This window comes from Corythoichthys intestinalis, unplaced genomic scaffold (genome assembly GCF_030265065.1).
Source record: "Corythoichthys intestinalis isolate RoL2023-P3 unplaced genomic scaffold, ASM3026506v1 HiC_scaffold_82, whole genome shotgun sequence".
NCBI lineage: Eukaryota > Metazoa > Chordata > Actinopteri > Syngnathiformes > Syngnathidae > Corythoichthys > Corythoichthys intestinalis.
Genome location: NW_026651651.1, coordinates 1 through 26,870, shown reverse-complemented (window position 1 = coordinate 26,870; position 26,870 = coordinate 1). Strand labels below are relative to the sequence as shown.

General features: G+C 37.8%; 2 protein-coding genes across 2 annotated transcripts; one reads left to right on the top strand and one right to left on the bottom strand.

The window, feature by feature from the left end:
• Window positions 1–307: 307 nt before the first annotated feature.
• LOC130911683 (transmembrane protein 74B-like) lies at window positions 308–10,895 on the top strand. The gene is made up of 2 exons (XM_057829278.1): window positions 308–478; window positions 10,317–10,895. Exons 1-2 carry the CDS (start codon window positions 308–310, stop codon window positions 10,893–10,895), a joined length of 750 nt encoding a protein of 249 aa, XP_057685261.1.
• Window positions 10,896–17,364: 6,469 nt separating this feature from the next.
• On the bottom strand, window positions 17,365–26,325 carry LOC130911685 (proteasome inhibitor PI31 subunit-like). The gene is made up of 8 exons (XM_057829280.1): window positions 26,256–26,325; window positions 22,580–22,740; window positions 21,887–22,039; window positions 21,036–21,118; window positions 20,670–20,852; window positions 18,599–18,655; window positions 18,209–18,370; window positions 17,365–17,416 (listed from the first exon to the last, which is right to left on the bottom strand). Exons 1-8 carry the CDS (start codon window positions 26,323–26,325, stop codon window positions 17,365–17,367), a joined length of 921 nt encoding a protein of 306 aa, XP_057685263.1.
• Window positions 26,326–26,870: the final 545 nt, after the last annotated feature.

Here is a 26,870-nt window from a genome sequence, read left to right as displayed (position 1 = left end):
CTGCAAACATAAATAAATCAATCTGATTATGGTCACATGCATAAAAATGTGAATGCTATTGAAAAGTTGATGTATTTCAGTAATTTAAAGCACATTTGGTTGACGTTTTAAAGCTTTTATTTCAGTTAATTGATGATTTCTTGCTTACCGTTTATGTAAACATGGCATTTAAGATTAAAATCAGAAAAATAAAAACCGTTTTAAAGCATCAATATGAAGGTGAGTGGGAGGCTGTGATTCTTAAACGGTATTTTAATGTTTGTGTCCCGCAGCGAGGACGGGTTGGTGAAGACATGAGCCAGAACTGATGGAGTCTCTGAACGCCGTGGAGCTCCGGGAGCTGCAGCGCCGCGGCGGCTCGGCCAGCGGGGGGCGCTGCGCCGCCGGAGGCTTCGAGAACGTCTCCTACCAGCAGGACGAGGAGTCGGACGAGCCGGGACCGGCTGCGACCCGCGTCTGTCCACCCAGAACCAGCACGGTGACAGGATTTGTTTTCAGGGCTGCAACAATCAACCGTGATCAATCGGTTATTGAAATAATTGTCCAGTAGTGAATGATTAGTTATCAGACTTAAGAAGAACAAACTGAAAGAAAATCACTGAGCAGAAAAAGCGTTTCTATTTATGTTCCTGACGTCGGACCACTTTCTTCAGTAACCAGTAATCTAACCTGTTGCTTTTTCACATCCAGTAGTCAGACTACAGTTACTTATCGAAACCACTTTGCATTTACTATTTTCTTATGTAATTTAATTTTATTTCCTCTATGAGTCTTGGGGAGTGACCGCCGTTTCTGTGCGACAGTATCCGCAGGGACAGAAATGTAAACAAAGGAGGGAGACCCGCATTTTGTTGCTGGAAAAACAGGAACTATTTTGAGTGTCAGGCGCCAAGTCCGTTTATTATAAGCGGCTTTGGGCTGTTTTTTTTTTTTCTAAAGTCGCTTGCAGATTTAATGAGTCGATGGTTGCTGTTTTTGGGGCTTGCAAATAAGCAGACGTTAGTCACCGCAGTGAAGTTAGTTTCAAGTTGGATATTCGATATTCGAGCTCCGCGGAGTAAGCGGCGTTTAGCTCAAGGTTGATCCGATTTATGAACGTTACTGTCGGCCAGCGGTTCTCTATCGCTCCCGGCCGCAGCGCCCGAAGGTTCACTTAGGGACTATCAACAAATTACCGAACCAAACATTCCTATCAAAGAAATGTTAATAAATGCCTTGAATTGTAACCAACTAACTAATTGTCATTGCTAATTCATGCTTTTACATGAGCCAAAATAGCATCTATAAAATTTTAAAGTCATATACAATATTTTCAATAATTTTAATATTAAATAATATAATGTTTTCTTCAATAGCTTCCAGGTCATGTGACCTAATGACTCAAAATCACTTTGAAACAATTATAATAGTCTTTATAGATAAGGCACAGACATTTGATTTCCATTTTTGATTAATTTTCCATTTTTTATTAATTTGTTTTGTCAAAATTGAGGGTTTTTATTCAATAGCTTCCAGGTCATGTGACCTAATGGCTCAAAATCACTTTGAAATAATTACAATAGTATCTATAGATAAGGCACAGACATTTGATTTCCATTTTTAGCCATTTTCCATTTTTTATTAATTTTTTTTGTCAAAAATGAGGGTTTTTATTCAATAGCTTCCAGGTCATGTGACCTACTGACTCAAAATCACTTTGAAATAATTATAATAGTCTCTATAGATAAGGCACAGACATTTGATTTCCATTTTTAGCCATTTTCCATTTTTTAGGATTTTGTTATGTCAAAATTGAGGGTTTTTATTCAATAGCTTCCAGGTCATGTGACCTAATGACTCAAAATCACTTTGAAATAATTATAATAGTCTCTATAGATAAGGCACAGTCATTTGTTTTCCATTTTTGATTAATTTTCCATTTTTTATTAATTTCTTTTGTCAAAATTGAGGGTTTTTATTCAATAGCTTCCAGGTCATGTGACCTAATGACGCAAAATCACTTTGAAATAATTATAATAGTCTCTATAGATGAGGCACAGTCATTTGTTTTCCATTTTTGATTAATTTTCCATTTTTTATTAATTTTTTACGTCAAAATTGACTAAAATTTACTTTTAGTAAGAAGAACATCCCTAAACCATTTGACAGCGAAATCTCTTTTATTGTGAAACGGCTTGGTTCGGTGACACACCGTAAAAAAGAATGGAGATTCAGACCAGCAAAATACTTAAAAAGAGGTAAGATAGCCAAAGCTGTAGCAGATGGTGTCAGTAAATACTACTATTCAAAGTTGAGGCAGACACCAATCCAAGAAATCACAGCGGGGAACATTACGAAAAGCCTCACTAAAGATGTTTTAAGAAAAATTTCATCAGAATTAAAGAAGAGTACAAGACTCCATGATGACATAATACTTGAGCTCGTGTTAACACAAAAACTGATTAAAGAAACAAGCATTAATTCAAACTCCAAGGGATATTTCCAACAACTTCACATTGACCCTTTTTGCAGTGCATTTACAAACAGACACTGGATTACAGATATTGGCCCACCATCTAAGAAATTCATCACCTGTTACCCCCCACCTTGATGCCACAGGGAGTGTTGTACAAAAAATACCTGGTCAGGAAAAAAAAAATTCTGTATTATGCTATGGTTTTGCCAGGGATGGGCAAGGACAAACCTCCTTTGCCCATAACTGAGCTACTGACCAACAGCCATACTGTTCCTTCCATTTCACACTGGTTGATGGAATTCAACAGAAAACTGACCCACACTACCAAAATCAAAATAGCACAGATAGAAACTGACTACAGCTGGGCTCTCATTAATAGTGTGCTACTAGCCTTTAACAAGGAGGATATTTCACAGTACCTACATAGAGCGTTTGAGATTGTGCATGAACATAAAGTTGTAATGAAAAACTTCACAGTATTGCACTTGTGCTCTGCCCATATTAAGAAGGCTGTTACACAAGCTTTTGGGAAAAAGACCCGTGATCGAGGCTTAAAAGAGTATGCAAGCTATTGTTTTGCATCCCTTTTAAACTGCAATAACCTCCAACTTGCCATGGAGGTGTTTTACAACATGTGTGTACTATTTGATGCAAAACATTGCAACCCCTTAGTACAAACAAGTCAAGCATACCTCAACAGCTGTATCTCCAACAACAAGTCAGAGAAAGATGAAGATGGCCAGCATACAGCAGAAGCACAACACAGCAAAAGTGACAAAAGCAACAGCATTATTGCTAACTCACCATTTACAAAGACTTTCCAAGTTTTACGGGACCAAGCTCAGGTTGACATTCTGTCCGAGGAATCAGAGATCACAGAAAATCATTACTGCTGTCCTGGTATAGTTGATGTGCTTGTGAAGAACTACATGGGAATCATCCCACTGTGGAGCGGAATGTTACTTGGCGACTTAACACGGTACAAAACACCCACATCTGCTGCAACAAATAAAACAAGCAAATCAAGAGAAACAAACTGCCATGTGGAGCTGTGGTTTGGCTTGGTAAAAAAGAACATCTTGGCCAAAAAAAAGTACCTCAGACCAGCAGACTTCATCACAAAATTGTATACATCTTTACAAGGTCGGTATGTTGAACATGTTATGCAGCATGGTCTGCCAGACAAACTTCTGGACAAAACTGTCAGAGTTTTGACTAAACCGGCGGATGATCCCAAAGAAAAATGGAACAAGAGGGAAAGTTCTGCTGGTCAGACAAAGACCAAATCCAAGTATTTCAATCCCCCAAAGACATTACCCAATCCCAGAACTTCCAAAGGCACAAACAAACAAATCACCAAAGCTGATGATGATGATAATAATAAAGAATCACAGGTAAGGTTTCACCTACCTTTGAGGCTCTGTTGCAGTTCCACATAAAGAATTAGTTTGTTAAAAACAATGAAATTATCTGATAAATTTTTTTTGTAATATTCATTTCTGAAATTTCATTAGAAGTAAACAAGTAATAATAGCCTGCATTTCACAATTTCATAATGTGGTTAACATGGGATAACATAATTGACATCTATGTATTGCAGTCTGGTATAGATTTTGTCTTTATTATGGCTGGCTGTTAGCATAAAGTATTATTTAAATTTTGTAAAATATACATTTTTATTGTATTACTTTCAAATGTTTTGATTTTTTTTTCTTTGTATATCTGATTTGCAGTTAACCTTGCTTTGGAAAAAGAGTGACACAGAAGTTGTAGTAGCAGTTGTTCCGTCACAGATTAAAGGTCGGAGCATTGTGATTCATCATTCTGACTTGTGCACTCTTCGACCATATCAGTGGTTGACAGGGGAGGTATGTGTTTGTTTCAGTCATTTATAAAACATCTTCATTTTCAATATTAATACAAACCAATTTTGAGATTTGTATGAGAAGACTTTTGGATGCATGTTTAATATGTGGAAATGCTGATATTCCTTGTGCAGATCATTGAAAGCCTTCTGCATGTGGCTGCCCATGCATTGGGAGTCATGGACACCTTCTACATCCTGAATCACTACTCAGCTGGTGTGATTTTGTTCGGGGACAGAACTGAGCTTCCTAGACAAAGTTTACCAAAGGTAATGGATTTCTTTGTTGCTATATTATGTCATTATAAGATGAATGAACAGAACTTTCACAGTTACACATCATTTACACAGAGCTACAAAATTGACAACAAAATTACTTCTAACATGAAATCATATGTAATGTGTTTTTGGCAAATATGTGTGCTTGTTGATAAAAAGAAGAACAAGATTTAGTTTTTTGAAAAGGTTTGAATTAAAAGCTGGGTTGGTTTTAAAAGAGTCTTCTGAAAGAATTGCCATGTTTTACTGACTACTTGGCTGTTTTAAACATTGAAACACTTGACAAAATTAATGTAATTGTTCACTGCCATGCAAGTTCCAAATATAAGTGTCATATATATGGTTATCCATGCAAATGAAGAGCTGAACATGGCAGTAAGGCTGGACAACTTCTTTAGAAAACATTACATAATTAATTCCACATTTTAAAAAAAATTCTGTACTAGACACTACATATAGGATTTCAGAGTAATGTAAATGTCAATCATTTAATAAAGTAGAAGTAAGAATCTTGATCTAGTTGCACCCACATTAATCTTGGCTAAGTAATTTCATTTGATATCTTGTATGTGTCCTACTAACTAACATCAACATCACTGCAAGCTTTACACCATCCCACAGCAGCCTGTACAGGGCAATATTTAACACCTTAATTCTTGTAAAACAGTGTATTGATTATTTTATCATTTTTAAAACACCTTGTCATTGAAAAGAAAAATTTTAAGTAAAAGTAAATACTGACATGTGGGAAAAGATTAATTGCGAGACATGTGCTTAAAGTTTTTCTTTATGTTAACATTTAAATTTTGAACATTTTTAAATGCCATTTCAGGTAAACTTTGACAACTATGAAGCAGTTCTGTCATTTGTCCTTGTGAACAACAATCACTGGAAGTTGCTGGTTTGTAATTTTTTTGTCTATAATAAATATTTTTTCATTTTATGGTTTGGATAGAGCATGACATATTCACATTAGTTTTAATGAAATTTTTCTTTGTTATGCCCCTTTCCTTTGTTGATCTGTTTTAGTACATCAATGCAGAAGCCAGAACTGTGTTCCTAATAGATCCTGCACAAGTATCATCTGAGCTTGTGGACTCCCAAAAGGCAGCTAAAAGAATACAGTAAATAAAGCTCTAATAAATTTTTAAAATGTATTAAAAATTAATAAATTTGCAAAGTGACCACATAGAGATTGAGTTAAAAATCTTAATGTATGTGACATTCAGATTTAAGAATACATTATGGAAATATATTATCCTTAATATTTTTTACAAATATATTGTGTAAAAAATATTTACATTAATTTAAATATTTATGTAAATATTAATTTCAATAAACTTAACATTGTTGTTGTTAATAGAAACTGATAAGAGGAAAGCGTGAGTTGTCTTATGAGTGTAATTACAGAATACAATTGCTCTTACACAAATCATTTTGTTTGTTATCCAGAGAATACTTCAAAATGAGAAGGACATGCCATGGAAAAACAGACTGGGTTGGGATCCAATGGAAAGGGGGGACAATGCGCCACCCTATTCAACAAGACGGAAGCAGCTGTGGAGTTATTGTAGTCAAAGTAAATTAACGAGTTCATGTTTTTTGTTATACAAGTGTGGACACTGTGTAATTATTATAGAGAAAAGTTGTCTATCATCAAATACAGTCTCTATGGTTAGTTAAAATGGGCTTTCGGAATTGTGGAAAGAGTGTGTATTCACTTGGAGGAATACAGACTCCCCCAACAGTAGCCCATAACTGGGGTCAGTGCAACATGCCACACAGTATTTGTAATTACATTTCTTCCATCATCTTCTAAATGTTGAAACATTTAGATGTTTCACTACAGGTATCTGTACTAACAAACATACCTGTTTTAGTATGTGTGGATACACTATATATGTCCACATGAATGTTTAAGTCTGATGCATTATAATGCAATAAAAAAAGTCTTTAAAAACTTTTTTTTTCTTTAGATGGCAAAAGCTTTGATGGAAGCCTTCCCTCTGATGCCAGATGTAGATTTTGACACAACAAAAAAGGCAATGAAAAGTGAAAGAAGAACTCTCGCTCTTCAAATCCTTGATGCATCAGGTATACCATATGTGCATGTCTTTCATTTTGACTTACAATACATAAACATACACACATATATATTTTAGAATCTCCCCATCTCTTTCATTACTGAACCAGTCTCGACTGGTGAATTTAAGGTTTTTTATTTTATTTGATTAAGATCAACCACCATCATCAAAGTCACCACAATAACCTCAATAAATGTGAAAACTAAAACATATACAAACATTGGAATACAAAACATGAACTTACAATAAAGATAACAAAATTAAACAGATCTCGCTGCTTTCGCTGGGGAACACTAAGTTTTGATTTCTTTGTGACAAGCACATCTTGACAGTTCGATTAATTCACTGTTTCAATGACTCTGTCAACTTAGATAGGGTCTGCCCTCATTAGCTCCTGCAGCCCGTGAGGTCAATAAAAACATAAAAACATTACAAAATGCAAATTCCATTTAACAAAATATAAACCACCAACAGTGCCAATCCAAACAGACAAAAATACCTAAACGATATGCAACCTTGATAATTTAGAGAAGTTACTTTACAAATGTATTTTAAGTAATCTCCAAGTATTAATAATTTTAAATGAATTTTCTGAAATAATTAGCTATTTTGTTTTATACATATATATATAGATATAGATATAGATATAGATATATATATATATACATATATATATATATATATCTTGTTTGAATATGCTGTATATTATGCTGTATATTTCTTCTTGATTACAGTATTCGATGACCACTGTTGGTGTGCGATGTGCGCTGCATACAAAGCCCCGGGGTCTGGCCCTGGAATGACAGACTGGGTGAGAAATCAAGAGTTGTCAATGTAAATTTCAGAAGTAGACACAGGAAATAACTCTTGGGAGCCATGAAATGTTTTATATAACAAATGACAAGCAAGTAAACACCAAACTGTGTGACAGGAGATGAGTAAGTTCAGTACTGCTAAACATGTATATTTTCTTGTATTTGTGAACAGATCCAGTGTGACAACTGTGACCGATGGTACCATGCCCTGTGCATGAATATGAAGAGCACAGAATTTCAAAAGAAAAAAAAAGGCAGTTGGAAATGTGTATTGTGTAGTTAATCTTGAAACTAGAAACTGTGTTCATTATTGTTCGAAATACTTTTTGAAAATATCTGTGGAAAATGAAAATGTAATATGTTTGTTTGGCATTGATGCTATGTGTGATGTATAAAGTGTACTTGAATGATTTCAAAGAGATTTGAAGTCATTTTATGACGTAATCTGAAAGCTATTAAGCAACAATCTTAAACTTTAAGGAAAATATTCCTAAGAATTATAAAATAAAAACATAAAACATAAATGACTGTGCCTCATCTATAGAGACTATTATAATTATTTCAAAGTGATTTTGCGTCATTAGGTCACATGACCTGGAAGCTATTGAAGAAAAACCCTCATTTTTGACAAGAAAAATTAATAAAAAATGGAAAATTAATCAAAAATGGAAAACAAATGACTGTGCCTTATCTATAAAGACTATTATAATTATTTCAAAGTGATTTTGAGTCATTAGGTCACATGACCTGGAAGCTATTGAATAAAAACCCTCAATTTTGACGTAACAAAATCCTAAAAAATGGAAAATGGCTAAAAATGGAAATCAAATGTCTGTGCCTCATCTATAAAGACTATTATAATTATTTCAAAGTGATTTAGAGTCATTAGGTCACATGACCTGGAAGCTATTGAATAAAAACCCTCATTTTTGACAAAAAAAATTAATAAAAAATGGAAAATTAATCAAAAATGGAAAACAAATGACTGTGCCTCATCTATAGAGACTATTATAATTATTTCAAAGTGATTTTGCGTCATTAGGTCACATGACCTGGAAGCTATTGAATAAAAACCCTCATTTTTGACAAAAAAAATTAATAAAAAATGGAAAATTAATCAAAAAATGGAAAACAAATGACTGTGCCTTATCTATAAAGACTATTATAATTATTTCAAAGTGATTTTGAGTCATTAGGTCACATGACCTGGAAGCTATTGAAGAAAAACCCTCATTTTTGACAAAAAAAATTAATAAAAAATGGAAAATGGCTAAAAATGGAAATCAAATGTCTGTGCCTCATCTATAGAGACTATTGTAATTATTTCAAAGTGATTTTGAGTCAGTAGGTCACATGACCTGGAAGCTATTGAATAAAAACCCTCAATTTTGACGTAAAAAATTAATAAAAAATGGAAAATTAATCAAAAATGGAAAACAAATGACTGTGCCTTATCTATAGAGACTATTATAATTATTTCAAAGTGATTTTGAGTCAGTAGGTCACATGACCTGGAAGCTATTGAAGAAAAAACCCTCATTTTTGACAAAAAAAATTAATAAAAAATGGAAAATGGCTAAAAAATGGAAATCAAATGTCTGTGCCTCATCTATAGAGACTATTGTAATTGTTTCAAAGTGATTTAGAGTCATTAGGTCACATGACCTGGAAGCTATTGAAGAAAACATTATATTATTTAATATTAAAATTATTGAAAATATTGTATATGACTTTAAAATTTTATAGATGCTATTTTGGCTCATGTAAAAGCATGAATTAGCAATGACAATTAGTTAGTTGGTTACAATTCAAGGCATTTATTAACATTTCTTTGATAGGAATGTTTGGTTCGGTAATTTGTTGATAGTCCCTAAGTGAACCTTCGGGCGCTGCGGCCGGGAGCGATAGAGAACCGCTGGCCGACAGTAACGTTCATAAATCGGATCAACCTTGAGCTAAACGCCGCTTACTCCGCGGAGCTCGAATATCGAATATCCAACTTGAAACTAACTTCACTGCGGTACATTAGTCTGACATCCAGTTAGTTTTAGTCAGACTCTCCCTGTCCATCATTTCCCGGATGATCCGTCCCGCTGTGTCTTTGTTAATGTCAAATTAAAATATTACCTCTGAATGACGTCGAGCTTCGCGTTGCGCTCCAGAAAACTGCAAACATGGAGACTAATATGAACAGCGCAATAAACGTGAAAACGGCCACAAATGAACGAGTCCGTAAAGTTGTGCACCTAAACAGCATTATAATTATTAATATGAAGCTAAGTGTCACAAATCTGTGCAGCCAGCTGAGTTGTGGAGCGCTGCGCTGCGACAGCAAACACAGGGCCGTAACGCAGAACCTGGAGGCTGGGGCAGGGGGAAGGGGGCCTAAAATCCTATTTATAGGTTTCCAGACAATAGAAACACAGAAACAAACTCAAATTACTAAAGTTTTTTTGTATTGTTGTAACCAGTAAACAATCTCCCCTTCAGTTCAACATTACCAGTGGAGGAACTAATTTATTAATAACTTTTTATTAAGATAAAAGAGAACTAGAATGTTATTAAATCAATATTAAAGAATTATTGATTAAAAATAAATTCCTGTGTTTTTCTAAAAAGTTACTTATAAGTTAGTTTTCTCGTTTTAAGTGTAAACAAGTTTTTGCTCCAGAAACGGAACAGAAATACAGATTTAGTGTTTTGCAGTGTGGACAAACATTTCTCAGATTTTTTTTTCTCCTTTTCTTCTTGTTTGTCTCCATCTTTGATCCTTGTTAAAATATTATTTATGTATTTTTAACACTTTTCTTCTCCTGCAGCTGCAGGTTTCTCCAGAGTCGTGTGACGATGAGGACGGCGGCGCCGCCAGAGGAGGAGGAGGTGATGAAGGTGTGGGCCTGGCGGCGCCGGGCCCGGCTGACGGCCGCTCTGCGGACCTGGGCTTCGTGGTGGCGCTGGTTCTGCTGGTGAGCGGCATCGTGCTGGTGGCGGTGGCTTACACCGTCCCCCGGGACGCCGGCGTGGATCCGGACTCGGTGTCGGCCCGGCAGATGGAGAAGCTGGAACTGCACTACGCCCGGCTGGGCTCGCACCTGGACAGGTGCATCATCGCCGGGCTGGGCCTGCTGACGCTGGGAGGGATGTTCCTGTCCGTCCTGCTCATGGTCTCCATCTGCCGGGGCGAGATGTACCGCCGCCGCGCCGCCTTCGTTCGGCCCAAAAGGACCTACGGCTCCATCAACCTGAGGATGAAGCAGCTGGCGACAGGAGAGGCGGATGGAGACGGGGTGGAGCGGGTTCTGGTGGAAAACACACAACCAGGGTCCAGCCAGGACCAGAACTCAGAACCAGAACCGAGCAGAACGCCAGCTGCTGCTTCAGCTGCATGTGGAGTTTAGTCAGAATTGATCCGGTTGGATTCGGTTTGGTCCAGTTGGATCCCAGCCGACAGAAGCCAAGCAATCAGACGGCTTTGTGACGTTGGCAGACAGGAAGTGGAGCGGTAAGGCCCGGTGGACAGAACTCATCTGGAGGTTATTAAAGATCAGAATCACTGAAACAATTCACCGCAAACTAAAATACTCAACCAGTATTTTAGTTTTTAGTCCAAATACTCTAATTTACTTGCAATAAGACAAAACTATCGTACTTTTTAGCTCCATGTAGCAGTTTGTTTTCAGGAATTAATCTTGGAACATTAATTTTAAATACATTTTTTCTCCTCCAGCTAATTTCTTTACTTATGTAACTTTTTAATCAATATTAAGGAATCATTGACTTAAAACAAACTTCTTGCTGAAGATTTACTTGTAAGTTGGTTTTGTCTTATTTCCAGTATTTTAAGATATTTGCACTAGAAACTGAACTAAAATACTTGGTAAGATTTTGTGTTTTTGCAGTGTAATAATTCCTGCTGTTTTAATCCTATTAAAGCTATAAAAAGCACATTATTTAGAAACAGAAATCAGGAATAATATTTTAGTTTCAGACCAGATACACTTCAGTCACATTTTAATTATAGACAGAATATACATTTAATTATTATAATTAATAAAATAAAATAAGACAGAGAGATTTGTTGCTTGTTCTTAAACAGAGGCAACATTTATTTATTTAAGCTTCAGCCATAAAATAAAAACCAGGTAGAAATTAAAACCACAAACCCGACATGAACCCAATAAACCATGAAATGTTCAGTTATAAACTATAACTGAATAAAAATATGGAAATTAGCTTCAGGTCTCTTGGAAATGTCAGATTTTTCACAGCCAGCCTGAGGCATAAGCAAAGACTTTTATATTCGTTTCTGTTTCTCACTGTGAGAAAGTTTCCTCTGGATGCTAACCGCTAAGTGTTAGCTTCACAATATAACCTAGATACTAACCGCTAAACATTAGCTTCACAATATAACCTGGATACTAACCACTAAAAGTTAGCTTCACAATATAACCTGGATGCTAAGAGTTAGCTTCACAATATAACCTGGACGCTAAGAGTTAGCTTCACAATATAACCTGGACGCTAAGCGTTAGCTTCACAATATAACCTGGATGCTAACCGGAAAACGTTAGCTTCCTAATATAACTTGACAGACGCAGCTGAGGCTATAAACACAAAATATGGAAAAGAAAAAAAAAACATCAACATAAACTGTTGATGTTTTAAAATGTTTGTAGTTTTTAATTGAAGATGCTCAAATTTAATCATCATTCAAACTAAACCTGGATCTTCTAGCCTTTTTTACTGATATTTTATCATATTTACATTAAAATTTTAAAATAATTTTCAGTTTTCATGTGAACGTTGTTTATTAAACCAAAAAGAAATGAAAAATAAAACAAACATTAAAAGAGTTCCAGATAGAATCTGAGCTTGAATGCAGTTTGATTTTTATGAAAATGTTAAAGTTTTAAGAAAAACAAAATAAAGAGCCAGAGTGTCGTCGTTTGGACAGAAGCTGCTTTAACCTTTAATAATGTTTGGTTTTCTGCTGTATTAAATATGAACTGATGGTATTAATGTCAAAACGCTGCAATATGCCTTAAGCAGAACACACTGCTGTGTGAACAAATATTACGCTAATGTAACCCAGTGTGTGTTGAACCAGTTAGCCAAGGGTAATGCGTTTGTTTCTAATACCTTGTGGGGACCGTTTTCCTGACATATACTACCTTATGGGGACCCACTGCTCTTTGTGGGGCCCGAAGCCTGGTCCCCACAAAGGGAAACGTTGTTTTTGGGCCAGGGGTCAGATTTAGCACTAAGGTGAGTTTTGGTTAGGGTTAGGTATGTAATGGTTAGGGTAAAGGTAAGGGTAAGGTTTAGGCTGTAGAAACGAATGGAAGTCAACGGAAAGTCCCCTCAAAGATAGCGTAGCAAACATGCGTGTGTGTGTGTGTGTGTGGCTACACAGAGACACACACACACGCCTACACACACACACACACACACACACTGTTTGCTGTAATCTTCACAGTTTTAATTCATAATCAAGTTTAACCTTCACAGCCAATATCTGGATCAATAATCTGATTGATGAACTGATGGATTAAGATTATAATCTCTGATTTTCTTTTCTAAATAAGAAATTAGAAATGACAAAAGTTAATTTCAAAAATTGGATTTTATTTCAGTCGTCTGTTCCTGTGCGGAGCGTTGATATTACCGCCGTAATATTAGCAGAATAAAAACAAAAAGTTATTTTTATGAAAAAAGACTCTGATAATTCAACTTATTAATTTAATTCTTTAAATTAAACTCAGTTTGTCCAATCGTTTCAAAGTCTGATAATTGATGCTGATGTTAAAAGTGGGCGACTGTGGCTCTTTGGTAGAGTAGTCGTCTTGCGATCGCAAGGTTGTAGGTTTGATTCCAGCTTCCTCCTGCCACATGTCGATGTGCCTCTGGGCAAGGCACTTAACCCCAAATTGCCTACCGATACACAGATCGGTGTTTGTGAGTGCGACTGGGTGAATGTGACTCTAATGTAAAGAGCTTTGACTGGTCAAAATGACTCGAAAAGCGCTATATAAGTTCAGTCCATTTACCATTTTAAAAGACAAAGTATTTCAGTTAAAATATTAAATAAAATTTTCTTAAAGCACTTTGTATTGCCTTGTTGCAGAAAATGTGCTTCATAAATAAAATTACCTTTACCTTTTAAAAAACACAAAATTACTTAAGGTGATTAAGTAATCACCTTAAGTTAGATTTTGTGTTTTTACAGTGCACAGCAGCACATTTCTATATGAAAATATTGAGCCTAAAATGAGCCGTTAAATGATAATTTGTTGGTTTGGACAGACAGTGGAGAAGTGGTTTTTCTGCAGCTCTGCTTTGTTTTCCTCAGACAAACAAACTATGAAGTGGAGTCTGGAGCATGGCGTGATGGGCGCAGCCCGCGGCGGGGGCAGCGCGCGGCAGGCGCCATGTTTACCGTACTGTTCTCCTTTACGGTAAACATGGCCGCTTTACTGTAAACATGGCCGCTTTACGGTAAACTGCGTTGCTTTACGGTAAACTGCACCGCTTTGTGCAGAAATGTGACATGGAGCTTTTCACTCTGCACTCAGAACCCATTGTACTTTAACCCCTGTTACACCGGTGCGTCTAAATAAAGGGTGTCCAAGGTTATGTGAAGTTCAGTTATTGTCAGATTTATTTCATACCTGCAGTCAGATGTTTCAAACATTTATTACTGTAAAATTTCAAGGTTATGGCTTACAGTTAATGAAACAAAAAATATCAACTAAAGACTGATTTCTTTAAAAGTCCCTTTTTATACAGGGACATAAGAGGCATGCGATAATGTATTATCATCCCTGTGGATTTCATTTTTCCTTCCACTTAACTTTCCAGTAACATTTCGACAGACGGCTTGTTTAGGCTTAAACAAGCTGTTGAGGATTTCCTCTGCTTATGGAAAGAAAAACATGGCCTGACATCATTTTTCTGCAATAAAAATATTTTTTTAATCATCACCTTATCAAACTAATGGCATATTCTGAGAATCTGAATGTTGAATATTTAAGTCAGAATCATAAAAATGCTGTTAAAAATCGAGATGTTTCAGTTTTTGAATTACATCACTGAAATAATATCACATTCTGGTTTTAATTTATTCAGATTCAGTTAAATGGATAAAAATTCTGATCAAATTCAAGCAGCTGCCTTCAAAATAAAAGCATAAAAACAAAAGCATTAGAGGCTTTGAGTTAAGATTTTTTAACACCCGACCAACCATAAATATATTTATTAAAATTTAAACATACATCACTCAGTTTACACCATAATCTGACTTTACAAAAGCAGATTTAAAAGTCTGAATTGTACAAAAAGAATTAAAATAATGTTAACATAAAACCTAGATATTGAACTATTAATATATTACAGTGGATAAAACATTTAGCACAACTCATTTATATGAAATATATCTGATTTAATTTATTAACTACCATAAACAAAATACTCTATACAATAAAACATATTAACAGAAACTTCTGGTTTTTAATTTAACTTTTAATTAAAGGAGGAAACAAAAACACTTTATTAAATTAGAACTGAAAGATATAAAATCTGGTAAAAAGTTTATTGGTTAATGATCTAAATTAACCACAAAATTATCATAAGAAGAAAAGTTTTTTAATTAGCACATTAGCCACTATTTAAAGTCTTTTTATAAATGCATGATTTGATTTTTTCCTTTTTCTGATTCTGATGCCACATTTCCAAACCTCTGAAGGATTTTTGTGATTTTATTTTTATTTTGTGGTCACAACCAGACGTCTGATTTGTTTGCTGTACGGAAAGCACAGAAAGGTTGAGTTGAATTTATTTTTTAAGTGTTACTGAGTGAAGCTTCCTTCCTGTAAATAGTATATCCTGTCTGTAACATGATTTCTACGTCTGATTCTGTTCAAGTGAAAATAAAGTTTGTTTTTCTGTTTCATTATCCAGACGGTTCCTCTCTGAACTTTATTTCATTTTCAGTGTCGATCAAAATGGAAAACAGCTCAGAAGAGAAATCATAAAAACAACAGGGGAAACTTTAGTTTTAATCAGATCCAAGAAACAAAGCAAAGCACTGCTTCAGGGGCGGTCCCGTGGTCAACGGAGCCCGGGGCAGCTTCTGCCCCCCAAAGCCACCCAGCAGGGGGCGGCAACTATATTTTCTATATTTTAGATGTGCTCTATGGAAAAATCTACAATGATCCAGATTTTATGTGATTAATTTGGATTTTCCTTCCACAGAAAATCCATGAATGAATGAAAGCGTTGATACAGTCGAAGGTTTGAAGTATAAAACTCGTTTAGCACTCAGATAACTTGATCTCTTTTATAAGGTTTTGTGACTCTAGTGGCCTTTATTTTAAAGTAGTTCAACAGGAAAGAGGGTAATGAGAGACATGTGGCTAATGTTGCCAGGCCGGGAATCGAACCTGCGACCACCACCACGAGGACATAGGGCCTCCATAAGCGGGTCGGGCTTTGCCCCTGCGCCACCACAGCGCCCCAACTTTATGTCTTTACCAGGTTTTAGTGCACAGCCGTTTTCCCATGTTCTGATGCTGCCCTGGGCAACCGCCCAGACGTCCTACATCAAAATCCAGGTCAGTCCAGATATTCAGATATTCAGGAAGTTGAGGAACCAAACAGGAAGAGGAAGTTAAACCAGACAATGCTGCGGTCCAAACCAAAATAATCAGATTACACAAAAATATGAAAACGGCAGCAACTTTTAAACCATGACACAAAAATTAGAGACGCATCTGAATTTAATGAAAAAATAGATTAAACATCTCAACTTTTTTTAAAATATACTTAATAAATTTAAAATGTTTGAAGTTTCTTTGACTCTGCTCCTCATCAGTTTTCAGATGATGATGTCATGATGATGTCACCGTTTCTGTGGCGCTGACTGAATCGTCAGGGAGGTAGAAACCGCAGAGGATTATCTTAAATGTGAAACTGGCGCAGTGACGTTTAAATAAACAGTTTTTATGTTAAACGACGATGTCGAAGTTTTCCTGCAGCTCTGAAGGTAAACGGCAGCCATGTTGGTAGTCTGCAGGTTGATTTCAGTCTGAAAGTCTCACTGCAAAAACAAAATCTAAACATTTTTGACTAGTTTATAGAGCAAATATCTAATTAACTTACAGGAAACGTTTCATACAGCAGCTTGTTTTAGGTAAAAAATTCATTAATGCTGATTTTTAAAAACTTCTAGCTCCACTGTCAAGTATGGTGGAGGATCCATGATGCTGCGGGCTGCCTAGGGAACCGGCCAGGTTTATTTTCTCCACTGAATTAAAATGTTTCCCATGAAAATGTTGGAGTTTGATACAAAGCAGCAGAACTAAAACAGTAACAACTTTGCGGTTTTTATTAGAATGTCTGGCAGAAATTATTAATCAGCCATGTTTCAAAATCAACAACTAAAAACAACAAGCAGCAAAGATCTGCTTTTCTAAAGAAATGGAAATTATTCCCAAACTTTTCTGTAAGTTAAAATAATCCAAACCGGGAGTTTACTCTCTGAGACGTCGCTTTAATTCACTCATTTATCAGCAAGAAGCTCAGAAGAAAGAAATTATAGATATGTACGTTTATCATAACAAGCAGAAAGGTCAAGGGTCAGGGTCAGATCAGGGTCAAGGATCGATATGAATCTGCGCAGATTTAAAAAATTCATAAGCATTTCTAAACCCTAAAGGAGTCTGAGTGAATATTTTATTTTTCATTTTCAGAGAATCCCGCCTGTCATTGGACGATCCGTGGTGGTTCCGGACCGGATCTGGCTTGGTTCTGGACCGGACCCAGTTCTGCGGTGTGAGCAGGAGTAATGGAAGCAGGAATCGGCGCCGAGCGCTACATAAACATGTCATCGTATCCGGGCGGCGGCATGTGGTCGGGGTCAGGCCTGAAAACAGGAAACAGAAACATCAACGTCACTGACTTCAGGAAAACGTAAGGAAATGAAACTCCGTCCGACGCTTCGGATTTCACAGCTTCACATTCTGGTCAAATTTGTTCTGAAAGTCTGGACCATTTCTGAAAACATCCACGCAGTTTTAGGTGATAAGTTCAAGTTTAAAACTGGAGAATGAGCCGATTGCCGAGACACAACGTGATCTCCAGAGATCGTCAGCTGGTTTTCCTGCTGTACAATGGCTGCTGGAAAACAGTTTTGTTGTGACCAACCAGAAACCAGTTGGGGTAGAGGGCGTGGTCAGAATACATTGGGGGTGTGGTCAGAATACATTGGGGGCGTGGTCAGAAACTGCTTATTTAAAGTGACAGTGGCCCTAAAACAGCTCAACAGGCAGAAATGTTCAGACTGAAATCTGATTATCTAAGAATAATTTAGTGTAAATAACTGAATCAGGTTTCAGTGGATTTATGTGAGTTTTGACTCTTTCTAGTTTATTATTGTCCACAGATAAAGTTTGTGTTGCTGCTGCACATTTTCACCGCAGGGGAAAATTGTGCAAATATTTACTCAAACTTTGACGCAAAGTTCATTTTCATACAGGCTGATTTGTGCGTAAAATATGGCGCCGCACATTTTTTCTGCGTACACAGCTTTAGACATGAAGCTCCAGGTTTTGATTAGACCATAGACTGACCCTAACCTGTTCCAGATCGGTTTGTTATGTTGATCAATACGATCTCAATCGGTGCTGATAGACACGAGGGTGTGTGTGTGTCTCACCCCGGTCTGTGGCGTCCCACGGGTCCAAACGGGTCGAAGCGGGCCCCCGGAGGAACGGCTCCAGGAGGCAGGATGTCTGGGATCCCGCTGGACGGGTCGAAGCCGGAGCGAGGGTACCCGGACCTCAGAGGGTCCATGATCATCCCCCCCCCACCTACTGACCTGGAATATACATATAGATATACATATAGATATAAATATAGATATTATCCACTGAATCATCAGGGTGAAACCAGAGGTTTCATTTCAATACATCAAAAACCAATAAAAGAAATAAAGAAACATCTGTAATAATTTGGTTCTAAATGTAGAAGAAACAAAAAGTCTCAATCTGCTTCATTTTTTGTGTAAACCAGATTCAGGTTTAAACCAGATTAAATGTGAACTCACCCAAACGGATCCAGATCTGCTCCTCCGGCTGCGAACGGAGGATTCAGCGGGTCGGGCCTGAAACAAACCAACAGACATTTTGTTTTTTTATTGATGAAATAAAAATGATCAGACATTAATGATTGATCCAGAAAACCTTTAAGATCCCTTTAAATGCAACAGGAAGTGACCCGTTACCTTTTCATGCTATAAAGTGAATTTAAACGGATTCTGGTCTCAGACGTTTTGGATCGGCTCTGAAACTTTTTCTAACCAATTTAAAACCAAAATGTTTCAAAAATAAAAACAATCAAATATTTGTAACGTTTTTGATTAATGTGAGGTCCAGATGATCCGATCTTCTCTTCATCGCTCCGTTTTTCCGTCTCAAACTCTCTCTGTTCACTTTCTATCCATCCGTCTCTGCTCCGTCTTCCTCATCTTCCTCATCCTCTCTGTCCCCTGGGGGCCACTGTGGCGATGAAGGGCCGCCGTCTCATGTGACCGGGTTAAAGGTCGTTGGAGGGAACGAATCCGTCCTCCAGTTTGATTTTCCCTTCCAGAAAAAAAAACTTTTCCATCTTTAAATAAAATAATTCTGACCTGCTGCTGCGATCATCTTCTACACAAATCAAACAACAAACTGACTTTCTCCCACTGATTGAACCTTCAGATACAGAACCGGGAATGGACCCAGATAAATGTGAACTCTGGTGTTTCAGAAACAGAAACATAAATCATTATTCTGGGTTCAGACGTTTGGGTCGGATTAAACGTTTCAGGCCTTCTGGGTTCAGCTGTTTATTTCTAACTGGCTGCTGATTGTCGAACCTCCAGAGTTTCTGCTCATTTCAGTCAAATTTAAGACGTTTTTAAGACTTTTTAATGCCAGCTTGAGGGAAACACTAACTGTTAACTAACACCAACACTGTGTTAGCAGCTAGTTAGCGGTAGCCTCAACAGCCTCCAGTCACAGAACGAATAAAGACTCAAACTTTCACCTGACAGAAAAGTAAAAAAAAACCAAAACATTCAATATTTCTGTCAAAATGTTAAATCTGTGATTAACAAACTTCCAGTCTGTAAATGAAATGAAGACGTTTTTAAGGCCTAAACTTCAGACACGAGTTCTACCGATCACCGACCGACTGCTGCGATAAAAACCGGGTTCTGGTTCTGCTGCTGGTTTCCTGCTGTTAAAGGAGAGTTTTCCTCTCCACTATCACCACATGCATGTTCAGTCCGAAGGAGTGTGTAATAACTTAATACCAGAGATTTTCCAGCTGTCGCCCCCTGCTGGTCAGGAGGAGAGGATCGATATTCTGTTCAGTTTCCTTAGGAACTATTTAAACTAATTTGAATAATTAATTGAGTTTAATGATTTGATGGATAACTTGCATAAATTGTATAATAGATTTAAATTATTTTTAGTTGTAAAGTTCCTCTAGTTGATATCTGGGGTGAATTTGTCGCTTTAGAAATAAACTGAGCCGAATTGAAACTAACAAACTTTAAAACCCAAAGATTAATTTTTACCTTCAGTCCAGGTAAATATAATCTGTTTACATAAAATGAAACTTATTTTTATAATTCACACTTTAAGGAAATGTGTTTAGACTTTTAGATAAAAATATTTAGTTTTGTTTTTAGCTTTTATACATTTTCATCAAATAAGACATTAAAGTGTTTAGAACAATAACTTAAACATGAAAAATGTTTGCAACCTATTGAAAAAAGAACAAAATAATATTTTTGTGGTTATGTTAGTGATTCTTTGTGAAAATTTCCTTCTGGTCATTCTGACGTTTTCTATCTACTTTAGAAGTTGATGAATTTACAGATGAACTTATTGCTCTGATGTGTTTTGAGTTATTAATCAGAGGAATAATCTTCATATTCTGAAACTAAAACCACATTTAATAGAAAAATAATGTTACAAGAGAAATGGAAACGTTGGTTTATTAAATATTTGATGTGTGTGTTGAATAATATTCTACTTGTCTGTTTCAGAGCGTAATTAAACACATAAAACCAATTAGTGAAGACAGTTTATTAGAGCGAGGCGGTCTCCTGGACGCCGCTGCTTACTGACCAGTGAGGCTGCGGCCCGTGGCGAGGGTGTCTGCAGGGCAGCCGCAGGGGGTCGCCGTCTTCCTCCCGCCTCCTCTGAGACGACTCGCCCTCCTCCCGTCTGCTGCTCTCCGGCGCTTTCTCTGGGCGAGGCAGCAGCTGAGACTTCACCTTCTCAGACAAATCGTCTGCGTCTCTGAACACGCTGTGGCACAGAGAGGCTCCGTCACCAACCGGAACAACGTCGTGTTTACGTCATTATCTGTGCGGCTGGTTATTGTTGGCAGAATGTGTTATTTTAATATGTTGAAATGATTCAAACCACTAAGCGTGTATGCAGGAGGTTTTCTGTTCTCAGGTGAGACAAACAAATCTGGTACAAACCAACCTGTCAAACGTGTGCAGCTGATCGGCGTTGACGTGGTCGCTGATGTTCACCATCAGGTCTGAAACCTGGTTAGTGCCGGAGTTCTGCAAAACAACAGCAGCTTTTAATCAGACGTTCTGCCCACCAATCCCATGTTTAAACCCAAAAGAGACGATATTGTGCAGCAAAACATCCTGATGAGCACGCTGCACGGTGGTGCAGTTGGTAGCACTGAAGGTCCTGGTTCGATTCCCGGCCCACAATCCAAAAACATGAATGTTACGTTGATTGGCCTGTCTAAATTCTCCTTAAGTGTGTGTGTGTGTGTTTGTCCTGTCTGTCTCTGTGTTGCCCTGCGGCAGACTGGCGACCTGTCCAGGTGACCCCGCCTCTCAAAAGGCCCTCCTGACCCCACCAGGGAGCAGAATGTAAGAAAATGGATGGAACATCCTGATGACATCATCAGCTCTGCTAATCCACCTCATCTGCTGCTGCTGCTCCTTCAGTCTCTGCCTGGCCGGCCGGAGCGTTGGACGACTGCTCCATGAAGCCTACTTTTCAACTCCTTTGGGATTTGGGGGTCAAAGTTCAAGCCTTATGCTCAAAATGTTTGACCAAAGTCATGGATTAAAAGGCGACCAAATACAAAGGGAACTTGCTATTGTAAATAATTACAGTGGTAATATAAATAATTGGTTCAAGCATTTGAGCTAAATGTGAAGGTTTCACCTGATTTAAACACTGAAGAAGAAAACAGCGCAGAGTCTCTCCTGTACATATCCGGCTCCCTGTGTGATTATTAGCATCAATCCTCTGCATCAGCAACTTTCATTTTAACTGCAGAGAGAAGCCGGTCCTGTTTGTTGAGTTACCATTAAGTTGAAGATGAGCGTGGAGTCCACAGCGATGGCCTTCAGCACCATCATGGTGTCTGTGTCGCTGCTTCTGTAGCGCAGGCTGTACAGCTCCTTGTTGCTGCTCCAGTCAGCAGGAAGCAGCTCTGACTTTTTATCACGGCTGCTAGGCTACAATACAACAGAGAAAAAGAAAAAGAGACTCAGTCAAAATAATGACCATATTAGAGTGTCTATCATCATGCAGTTGCGTTAGCCTCCCAAAGATGACTCGACATTTTTCACAACTCCAAAGTTTTCCCCTGGAAGTCTGAATAAAACAGACTGATTTATGCTAAGCTAACACACGTCTGGCATTTTGTTCTGAAATGATTAACATCCGGATAACAATGCGCATTAAAAAGCTAATCTGAATACTTTAGCTAAGCTTGTACATAACTCCATAACAATAACAAACTGTTTAATTTCTCCCTGAATGTCACAAATCCGTCTCATCGTAAAGAACAGATCACATATAGCCTTTCTACTGCTTCCCAACTTCTCTTAAATTCGGAAACAAAATTAATCAATTTAATTATTTATTAATTAAGTTAATCAAGTTGGAGACCTTCAGTCATGTTTAACTGCCCAAACATTGACAGAGCTCGGCGCTAATCGAACCTCTGCAGATCAACGGCTAATCAAATTCAAACCATTTTCCTGTTCTTTCACCTCGTCTCCAGATCCGATGCACCGGTAGCCATTCTTTATCATTTCCCAGTGAACTAAGCAGACCACGGCGTCCTGCGGACACTGGATTTTATCTGCGACACAGGTGTACAGCGCCTCTAAACCAGCCATTTTTCTCCCAACAGCCGATACCAGCTCCGCATCTAAACCGGAGAAAGGAAAACGAAAGTCTTCACTGAAGTCTCATAGCAACCACAGCTACTTCCTGTCAGGGAATTTCAAAGTAAAAGCACAAGAACGTTGTCAAATCGAGTTAGTCACATTAGAAACTAATTTCAGAAGTGATACAATAAAATTATTTCGGAAAATTACTGAACCTTATACAGCTGTTAAATTGCATTTGAACCCGAAAATATTTCGACAGAGGTTAATGGCTGTGTAAGTCTGGGATGTGAAAGAGGCTGTTTATTTGTGCAACAAAAAAAATTTATTGTAAGACGCTCGATATACAGCGGAAAGCTCTGAGTGAGTTTGGATCAAAAATAGTGACCCTAAAGCCAGTAGTGAAAGTTTTACCATATATTCAATCATTGCTGTATTACAGATACAGTTTTCAACCCTAGTTTCTCTTATTTTCTCCAGAGAGAAATCTCTGGGGAAAAAGTTGCTGCTTTATTTTTTCTAACTTTACGGAAAAGTTCGTTTTGTTTTGATGCAACACATATACTTTCCGGAACAGAACCAATATAAGAAATATCGTTCCGTTATAAAGTATTACTTTATATATTGTCTTTTTTGTATTGTTACACTAAAACAAAACATTTTTATTAAACAGATAAATAATTATATTTATGTTTAAGAAATAATTCGTTTCTGAAATAAATACAAAAATAAAATGCTAATTTAAATATAATTCTGTCAATATTATTAGTATTGACAGTATTAACAATATTGTTATTAATACAGTTTTCACACGGAACAATCTATTAGCAGGGACTTAATTTATGCTTTTAAAAAAATTAAATTATTATTGATGCGTTTCTTTTTTGTTTGAACAAATATCTGAGTTTCTGTGTGTCAGCGATTCAACAACGAGCAGAACCAGAATAATGAAGAACCGAGCCGAACCTGGAAACAGCTTACATTTAAATGAACTCATCTCATATTTACTTTCCAGATTTATTCAGTTTAATTCAAAACTACTTTATGGATCCCAAAGGGAAATTAAATGTGGTTGTTGTAACAAATGTTACGAGTGACATCCCATGTTTGAAAGAGTTGCATTAGATGCTCTCATATGCCAAACTTTAAGTTTATGGAGATTTTCGGAAATCTCCATAAATCTGGGAGTTTCTCCGTATTCCGGCGATGTTTTCCACGAGGTAAGACGTCAAATCTGGCTGTTGATGCACATGTTGGTTAAAAACCATTTTAAAGTACACGTTTGGATATTAGATTTGGATATTAATGTGAATATGTTTGATTTTGTACTGTTTTTGCCTCAGTTTTCAAACGTAAAGAGCTTCAGAATTTGAGATGTTCCTTACAGAGAAAACAGAGTTTCCTTGTTTTATATTCCAGCTGAGATGAATTTTATCATTAAGCATTTATTCCACCTGACATCCCATGCTTGATCTTTTTCTTTCCTGCAGACTCCCCTCATCATTTACCTCTTTCACTTTCTGGTGGATTATCAATCAATCAATCAAATTTTATTTGTATAGCACATTTCAGCAGCAAGGCATTTCAAAGTGCTTTAGATCATATCAAACACAGAAACACAATGCAGCATAGAATCAACAATCAAAATCAATAAAATCAACAACATTGACATTAAGTTAAGTTCCATCTACTTGACTTAATGTCATCCATAAAAGGTTTACCTGTTACACTCCTACTGTGTTATATGGAACAAAATATAACATAAAATATTTTTTTATATAATTGCTATTGTTATTCACGCTCACAATCACACAGTTTAAAACGATGTAAACAGCCTTTCAACGGGCTTCCGGCACAGGCTCTGTACACCTCTTTCACGGAAGTTTGCTCTGGGACTCCGTCGTCCCTCACGGATTTTTGTGCAATTGCAAGATAGAATCAACAATCAAAACATGACATTAAGTAAAGTTCCATCATTAAATTTGTAATTGATTACGTTTCAAATACAATCCTAAACAGGTGGGTTTTTAGTCGAGATTTAAAGGAAGTCAGTGTTTCAGCTGTTTTGCAGTATTCTGGAAGTTTGTTCCAAACTTGTGGTGCATAGATGCTGAATGCTGCTTCTCCTCGTTTGGTTCTGGTTCTGGAGATGCAGAGCAGAACCAGAAGACCTGAGAAGTCTGGAAGTAACAGTATTTTAAAGTCTATTCTTTGAGCTACAGGGAGCCAGTGGAGGGACTTTAAAACTGGTGTTATGTGCTCTATCTTCCTGGTTTTAGTGAGAACGCGAGCAGCAGCATTCTGGCCAGCTGCAGCTGTTTGATTGATTTGTTGGACAGACCTGTGAAGACGCTGTTGCAATAATCGGGTCGGGAAGTCAGAGGCAGGTGGCTTAAATGAAGTGAGGTCTGCTACATGAGCACTAAGGAGAGACGCCCCGAAGAGAACCTGTTGATTCATTCCATCTGTAAATTTAAGAAACTCCAGTCCAGAAGACATTTCTTCATATGTATCCTATGAATCCTGTGAATGAGTGGGTGAACAGAGAGGGAGGGGGGCAGGAGGAAGGGAACCAGTCGCTCTGTCTGCAGTCGATGTATCAGCTTGTTTTGGAACGGGTTGCTCCTGATACGCAGAGTGTTCCATCCTAGTCAGAACTCCTTGAGCCTATTCTTCTGAAGCGATGATCACGTTGCTGTCCTTGTTGATAAAATGAAAAAGATTTGCAGTGAGTAGCTTTATCCTATGTTTATTAAGACTGCATCCGCCTCTTCCAAAAAGGTGAAAGCGCTGCCAATAGATCCACCGACATGTTTTGCCCTCTCCGCCTGCCTGTGTCCCTCCTCAGCACCAGTACGTCCCGGTGAACCCACGGCGCGGAGCTCCCAGCTTTGATGTTGATGTTCCAGTAGAACCACAGATCCCGACCTCGACACGTCTGGGATGAATCAGAGCAGGTTCTGTAGCTAAGCCGTCACATCCAGCATCAGAGTCTGACCTCACAGATGTTCTTCTAGAAGAATTGTCAAAAGCTTCTGTACACAGGCTCCATAACAGAGAACACGTTTTCTCAGGAGAAGATAAATTTAACGTCACCATGAAGGTTTTCTGGCTCCGAGGATAATATGCAAACAAATTAAAATGTTTTGTTTAACCGTATCTTGACTTGAGGTGGAGTTTTTTTATTTAAATAAGAGCAGAGTTACAGTGCAGCGCCCTCTGATGGTTGAGTTTGGCATGAAGTTCATCTCAGCCCTTCCAGACTGCTGTGGATAGAAACACAGTTCTCCGTGTCTCCACCAGAGGGCGCTGTGGGACATGTCCTCTGGTCCAGCTCCATGTTCCTGTTTTTTTTTTTCCAGCCTCTCGGTTCCTGACCTGACGCCCAACATCGGCCTCTTCTGGTATTTCTTCGCTGAGATGTTTGAGCATTTCCGCCTCTTCTTCCTCTGCGTCTTCCAGATCAACGTCTTCTTCTACACCGTCCCTCTGTGCATCAAACTGAAGTCAGTCCTCCCGTCTCATTAACCTCTGACCTTTCCCTGCGCCCCCTAACCTCTGTGTGCGTCGGCCTGCAGGGACCAGCCGGTGTTCCTGATGTACATGCAGCTGGCGGTGATCTCCATCTTTAAGTCTTACCCCACCGTGGGCGACACGGCGCTCTACCTGGCCTTCCTCCACGTCTGGAGCCACCTGCACAGATGTGAGTGTTTACTGCACACCTGGGTCAGGTCGGGGTCAACGGGGTCAGCGGGTCGGCCAGCTGATGCACAAAAGCATTAAAAACAACAGTGGGGGAATTTCCCTTTAAAATAAGATAAGAGAGTTAAAATCTGTTATAATTTAAGATGCAGCACAAACTTTTGCTTTTGATTGAATTTACTAGTAAAAGAAACCAACAAACATCCAGTGGATTTAAAGGAAGTCATATTTCATTTAAGTCATATTTGATATAAATAACACTTTGATAGGGCTGCACAGTGGCGCAGTTGGTAGCACTGTTGCCTTGCAGCAAGAAGGTCCTGGGTTCGATTCCCGGCCGGGGTCTTTCTGCATGGAGTTTGCATGTTCTCCCTGTGCATGCGTGGGTTCTCTCCGGGTACTCCGGCTTCCTCCCACAGTCCAAAAACATGACTGTCAGGTCAATTGGTTTCTCTAAATTCTCCCTAGG

Bases quoted from the DNA above. Each gene is read 5' to 3' on its own strand.
- LOC130911683 (XM_057829278.1), top strand. From the start codon at position 308: ATGGAGTCTCTGAACGCCGTGGAGCTCCGGGAGCTGCAGCGCCGCGGC. The intron at 479-10,316 runs GTGACAGGATTT...CTTCTCCTGCAG, and splicing joins GTCCACCCAGAACCAGCACG to CTGCAGGTTTCTCCAGAGTC.
- LOC130911685 (XM_057829280.1), bottom strand. From the start codon at position 26,325: ATGGAGATCACCGCCAGCTGCATGTACATCAGGAACACCGGCTGGTCC. The intron at 22,741-26,255 runs GTTAGGGGGCGC...TCTCCGGTTTAG, and splicing joins GCAGGCCGACGCACACAGAG to ATGCGGAGCTGGTATCGGCT. The intron at 20,853-21,035 runs GTTGGTTTGTAC...TCTGTGCCACAG, and splicing joins CAGCTGCACACGTTTGACAG to CGTGTTCAGAGACGCAGACG.